General features: G+C 32.5%; 1 protein-coding gene across 1 annotated transcript in view; it reads left to right on the top strand.

Moving 5' to 3' along the window:
* Positions 1–5688, top strand: part of LOC119602651 — a 48802-nt gene extending 43114 nt beyond the window's left edge. The window contains exons 4-5 of the mRNA XM_037954280.1: positions 4355–4546; positions 4625–5688. Coding sequence (XP_037810208.1) covers positions 4355–4546; positions 4625–5463 — 1031 coding nt within the window. The 3' untranslated portion in view covers positions 5464–5688. The remainder of the gene's footprint in view (positions 1–4354; positions 4547–4624) is intronic.
* The last annotated feature ends 1030 nt before the right edge of the window (positions 5689–6718 follow it).

Raw genomic sequence — 6718 nt, 5'->3', positions numbered from 1 at the left:
AAAAATGAATCCTTCAAATAGTACCATACCATATTTTGTACAAAACAGAGAATCCTTTAGTTTAGTTTATGTACATGTGGTAGTATTTGGTACCGACCCACATATACAAACGCAAAAATATTGTGATGATTGTGTGATTGTATGTGGCTTTGTAAAGTATGTGAATTTTAGAGAGGATGTACATACGTACAAACACATGTGTGTATATTATTTTAAATATATATGTATGTGAGAGTGTTTAAGTAAAGAATTAGTAAATGTGTTCATATGAGTGAGATACATAAATTGTATGGCTGTATGTATAAGTTTGGCGGCTCCTCGTGTTTTTATTTGCAATAACAAATGTCTACAGACTTCTCTTCCAAATGTCAACGGCGTTGTTTTAGTTTAACTGTTCTACTCATTTTGTTTATGTGTTTGTTTATTTGAATGTGTACGTATGTGTGTATATAATCGAAGAAAACCCGACCCCAAAACTGACACCATCGTGGCTAACCCTTTATAGCACTAAGGTTTCCTTACAGAACCACATATTTAGGTTTTAGTGGGAGTGAAGCAAAGCCACTGCCATTGCAAACTTGGTCTCTTACATATACATACACGTAAACATAAATACGTGCAAACTCTCATACAAATGCCATCTGCTGAAATGCATAAGTAAATGTCTATGTATTGTTTTCATTTTCGGTATTTCACTCACATTTATGTGTGTGTAAGTGTATGAAGTCCTTAAGTGAGTGTATGTTTGTACTAAGAAATTGTATTTGTTCCTTTAATAGTAATTGTCTGTATATATTTTACCAATAGAAGGTAGCAGCTACATAAAACTATCGACCCACATTGGCCAAAATAATAGAAAAAAGCAAAATAAGTTATTGTATAAACGAAAAAAAGCTTAAACCAACAAAAAATTAAGAAAAATTGCTCCACAAATGACGACGTTGATTTAATTTTGGTTTCAAGTTTGAGGTTTTAAGTTTAAAATGAGAAATAAATGAAACTGAATTTAAAAAAAAAACTATATAAATTATTTTTTAGCACAAGAAAACAGATTTTTTAAGAGTGGTTGATTTGCTACAAACATTTCCCAAGATATTTTAAAGTTTCAATAAAAAAGCTCGATTCGCAGGTTTAGACATATTTTTGTTATGAGAGCTATTACTTCTTATCTATAATATAAAAAAATTAAAAAAGTTAGGGCTGATTTTGTTCAAACTTAATTAATTTACTCTTAATATCTATACTTTTAGAGGTTCCCACAACTGTTAGTTTCACTTTCATAACAAAGAACAAAAAAAATTAACTTTTTATAATTGCAAAACCTAATGATATAAAATTTGAGGTTCTCATTTTGCTTTCAAACATCCCAAAAAAGGACATTCGCAGTAGTAATATCAGTAACCGTACAAATTTGCTGCTGCAACACAAGAAGCAAGACTTAAAACTACTACAACAACTTAACCAAAAAAAAAAAGAAAACCTAGTGATTGCATGAGTGTGGTGGTCTATATACAACCAAATAATGGCGTCTTTTGGTGTAAACCAAGAATGGTTGGTTGGTTGGCTGACTGGTGGCTTAAAAGAAGAAGGAAAAAACGAAAAAGACATCCGTTTTTAAACAGTCTACAAATACAAGCATATTTTACATGCACAAACTCTCACACAAATATTCTTATACATCTTGCCGAGAGTCTGAATAAGTGTTATTAAAGTATGAGTGAGATGAAATGCATATGTACATAAAGAATTTATATACTACATATGTATGTATATATGAATATGTGTTAGTTTTAATAGTTGCAATAAGTGTTGTGTATATACCACATTTAGGTGAACATATGTATGTATATATATGTATTTATTTTTTTTTAGTTTAAAAAAAAATGTTTATGCTACCACACACCAGGCCATATGAGGAATAAGTTGGAGGTTTCTGAGTGGTTAGAGTAGTCTACATAGAGAAAAGCATAGAATGAGAACGATAACGAGAAGTATTTTAGTATGAGTAGTTTTTAGCTGCTTTAGATCTACTAGCTACATTTTTTAACCCTTAAACTTTATATTGTTTTAACAAAAGCGCAAAGCAATGAAAAACCAATAAGAGTTCTTTATTCGGTTACACCGAATGTTATATACCCCTCACTGAACTAGTTCAGTTCTGGTTTAGTTCTAGTTCAGTTCTAGTTCAGTTCTAGTTCAGTTCTAGTTCAGTTCTAGTTCAGTTCTAGTTCAGATCTAGTTCAGTTCTAGTTCAGTTCTAGTTCAGTTCTAGTTCAGTTCTAGTTCAGTTCTAGTTCAGTTCTAGTTCAGTTCTAGTTCAGTTCTAGTTCAGTTCTAGTTCAGTTCTAGTTCAGTTCTAGTTCAGTTCTAGTTCAGTTCTAGTTCAGTTCTAGTTCAGCTCTAGTTCAGTTCTAGTTCAGTTCTAGTTCAGTTCTAGTTCAGTTCTAGTTCAGTTCTAGTTCAGTTCTAGTTCAGTTCTAGTTCAGTTCTAGTTCAGTTCTAGTTCAGTTCTAGTTCAGTTCTAGTTCAGTTCTAGTTCAGTTCTAGTTCAGTTCTAGTTCAGTTCTAGTTCAGTTCTAGTTCAGTTCTAGTTCAGTTCTAGTTCAGTTCTAGTTCAGTTCTAGTTCAGTTCTAGTTCAGTTCTAGTTCAGTTCTAGTAGTTCAGTTCTAGTTCAGTTCTAGTTCAGTTCTAGTTAGTCTAGTTCAGTTCTAGTTCAGTTCTAGTTCAGTTCTAGTTCAGTTCTAGTCAGTTCTCGTTCCAGCTTCTAGTTCAGTTCTAGTTCAGTTCTAGTTCAGTTCTAGTTCAGTTCTAGTTCAGTTCTAGTTCAGTTCTAGTTCAGTTCTAGTTCAGTTCTAGTTCAGTTCTAGTTTCAGTTCTAGTTCAGTTCTAGTTCAGTTCTAGTTCAGTTCTAGTTCAGTTTAGTTCAGTTCTAGTCAGTTCTAGTTCAGTTCTAGGTTCAGTTCTAGTTCAGTTTCTAGTTCAGTTCTAGTTCAGTTCTAGTTCAGTTAGTCTAGTTCAGTTCTAGTTCAGTTCTAGTTCAGTTCTAGTTCAGTTCTAGTTCAGTTCTAGTTCAGTTCTAGGTTCAGTTCTTCTAGTTTAGTTCAGTTCTAGTTCAGTTCTAGTCAGTTCTAGTTCAGTTCTAGTTCAGTTCTAGTTCAGTTCTAGTTCAGTTCTAGTTCAGTTCTAGTTCAGTTCTAGTTCAGTTCTAGTTCAGTTCTAGTTCAGTTCTAGTTCAGTTCTAGTTTAGTTCTAGTTCAGTTCTAGTTCAGTTCTAGTTCAGTTCTAGTTCAGTTCTAGTTCAGTTCTAGTTCAGTTCTAGTTCAGTTCTACTTCAGTTCTAGTTCAGTTCTAGTTCAGTTCTAGTTCAGTTCTAGTTCAGTTCTAGTTCAGTTCTAGTTCAGTTCTAGTTCAGTTCTAGTTCAGTTCTAGTTCAGTTCTAGTTCAGTTCTAGTTCAGTTCTAGTTCAGTTCTAGTTCAGTTCTAGTTCAGTTCTAGTTCAGTTCTAGTTCAGTTCTAGTTCAGTTCTAGTTCAGTTCTAGTTCAGTTCTAGTTCAGTTCTAGTTCAGTTCTAGTTCAGTTCTAGTTCAGTTCTAGTTCAGTTCTAGTTCAGTTCTAGTTCAGTTCTAGTTCAGTTCTAGTTCAGTTCTAGTTCAGTTCTAGTTCAGTTCTAGTTCAGTTCTAGTTCAGTTCTAGTTCAGTTCTAGTTCAGTTCTAGTTCAGTTCTAGTTCAGTTCTAGTTCAGTTCTAGTTCAGTTCTAGTTCAGTTCTAGTTCAGTTCTAGTTCAGTTCTAGTTCAGTTCTAGTTCAGTTCTAGTTCAGTTCTAGTTCAGTTCTAGTTCAGTTCTAGTTCAGTTCTAGTTCAGTTCTAGTTCAGTTCTAGTTCAGTTCTAGTTCAGTTCTAGTTCAGTTCTAGTTCAGTTCTAGTTCAGTTCTAGTTCAGTTCAGATGTATTTCCGAACAGGCCCAATTATTTCGTAGTTGGTTAATAGTAGTTACCGTTAGAAACTTCTAATCATTAAAGGTTTAAAATTGATTTTAAGGAAAACAATTTTAAGGGAAATTTCTAACTCCCTGCTGCCACTTACGTACATTCCAGTTTAGTATGTATGTGGTATTATTTAAGTTTTAGTATTTAAAATTTGATGCATGTATGTGGTAATATACCGGTGGTAGAGAAACAACCAAAAATGAGCGGCCATATATTAGCCTCTGTGTGGCGTGTTTTTCCCCATTAAGTAAATATCGTGTTGCTTTAAGTTCTATCAAAAAACTTTTTGTAAAGTTATACATACAAACATTAGTACCTGAATAATTTATTTAAACAAATTTGTATTTTCTTTTATGTAATTTAAGGTTTCGCTCATCATTTAGTAGGCATGCATACACATTTACATGCACCAGATTGGAGGACATTGGGTGGCGGTCACGCTGCTGCTCTAGGACGACCAGGATTTTCTCACGGAGCGCCTTTCTTTCATCATCAACCAACTGCCTTTCCTGCACATATGGGCTCATTAGAGAGGCCAGGTTTAGGCAGATTAGGGGGTAGGCTTTAATGACACTTTGCTTTCTGTTAATAAATTATATACTTACAGTACTTTTTATTTTTTTTTTATTAAACAGAGACTCAGCACTTAAATCAATTGACACAGTTAACAGTACATGGTACCCCACACAGCACCACAAGTCCGGAGGGATCACCAACAACTACCACAGCTGGTTTGCAGCAAGCATCTTTAACCACTTCCCCGCCTTTGACAACAACCACAAGTGAGAATGATAATAACATAGATGCCGGATTTGAAAGTGATAGTATTTCGGTGACAGGGTCACCTAGAAAAACTTCTTCCATACATGAAGATGATGATCAGCGTAGTACCTCACCACCGGCATCGAATACGGGAAGTGGAGGAGCGTTTACTTCGTTAATACAACGCAGTCCAGCCTTAAGGAAAAACGAATTGTTTTCAGGTTTTGCTTCGAATTTTACTCCCACACACAATTTTAATCCCGCACTGGCAGCTCAATTATTTTTACAAAATCCCTTGCTACCACAACCTAGTCAGTGGCTGTATACTCAGTTGTATAGCAATTATCAGGAGTTTCCATGGTTTAGAAATAGCACGCCTGCACAAGCAAGTCAAGCGAATGTTTTAACGCCCTCGCTAGAACCAAGTACAGCTGCTACACCTTTGCTTCCTTCTTCACTAGCAACTGATTCCAGTCAGGGTGTGAATTTAATTAAAAGATGTGTCACTTTAATCTCACATTCTGAAGCTGATAACTCGAAACTGACTTCCTCCAGCACCCCGCCACCGGTAACATCAACACGAAGATCACCTTCGCCTGTCGAAACCATTGATTTGGATGATGTTAGTACTACCTCTAGATCAGCGAGTAGTACTTATGGACCCATACGCAGCCGTACTCCCAAACCTTCAGATGTTTGGCGACCCTACTAGCAACTGCGTAAAGCCATTGGTCAGGCTTTGGGTTTGAGTATATCTGAAACGAATACAGAGTTTAAGGAATCTGATGAAGAGGATTTTAATGTAGTATAAATGCAAAACGGGAATGTGTTATTCCCAGTGATAAAGGGTGTTTATATCTTTAAGTTTATTTTAAACTTTTGTAACTTTCTAGTCATTTGACAAAATAAAAGTATGACAGTTATTTGATATTTCCAATTGTTATGTTTTGATATAAAACACCTTCCAACTTTTAGGGCTAAAATGAAATTGTTGTGAATAATTTTTCCATATCTCTAATAAATTTAATTTTAGTAAAATGCATATTGATAACATACATTTTCTGTACAGGCTTTTGTTAATAAAGCATTATTCTTATTATTTTCTACATACATTTCAGTATTTATTAAATCAAATAATAAGTTTTATTATAAAACATTAAAAACATATCGAATTTAAACCAAAAATTTTGAATACAATTTGCAAAAAAGACATGTAGTAAAAAACTTTACAGGTTATTATGGAAAAAAATCTAAAAAATAACTGTGAAACATTTTTTTGTATAAATTAGGTTTATATTAAAATAAAATTGAAAATCAAAAATATTAATATTTAAATAAAGAAAATCTCAAAACATATTCTAATTATAAAATATTTGAAAAGACATCAAGTAACTTGTAAATTATTTTAGTTTTTAATAAATTATTGCAATTGTAATTTTTGGCAATAAATTCAATTTTAAATGTAGTTTTATGTAAATATTTAAGTAGTTATTAATTAATAAACATATTGTTAACTAATAATGTTCTGTTAACAAAACAAAATAATATAAAAATTATAACAAGAATAAGAAAAAGTATTAAAGAAATGAATTAAAAAAAAGTTAAATAAATTTAATAAAATGAAACAAGAAAAGGTTGCAAGCGATTTTTATTAAAGTTTTATAAAATATGCTGAGTTTTAAAGTTCAATAAATAGCAACTTTACAACAGAAATAGTTTAATGACATTGACTAATTAAACAAATTTTTGTAATTAAAGTTTTTGTCATTTTTATCTCCAAAAATGTCCTTATGAAAAAAGGGTGTTAAAACACTTGTTTGCCAGTAAAATAACACTAACACTTTCAACTTTTAAACACATACACAAAATGTAAATAAAATAAATGTACACATGTATGTAATCCTTGTTAATAATATGTAATATTTTAAATTTTGCTCTAGGTCCTGTTCTAGTTTCTATTTAAAATT

The sequence above is a fragment of the Lucilia sericata genome, unplaced genomic scaffold (genome assembly GCF_015586225.1).
Source record: "Lucilia sericata isolate MDLA Ls3-8-SP2 unplaced genomic scaffold, ASM1558622v1 Contig000247F_arrow, whole genome shotgun sequence".
Classification (NCBI taxonomy): Eukaryota; Metazoa; Arthropoda; class Insecta; order Diptera; family Calliphoridae; genus Lucilia; species Lucilia sericata.
Note: the sequence above shows the minus strand (reverse complement) of the source record. Positions and strands in the feature narration are given on the sequence as shown.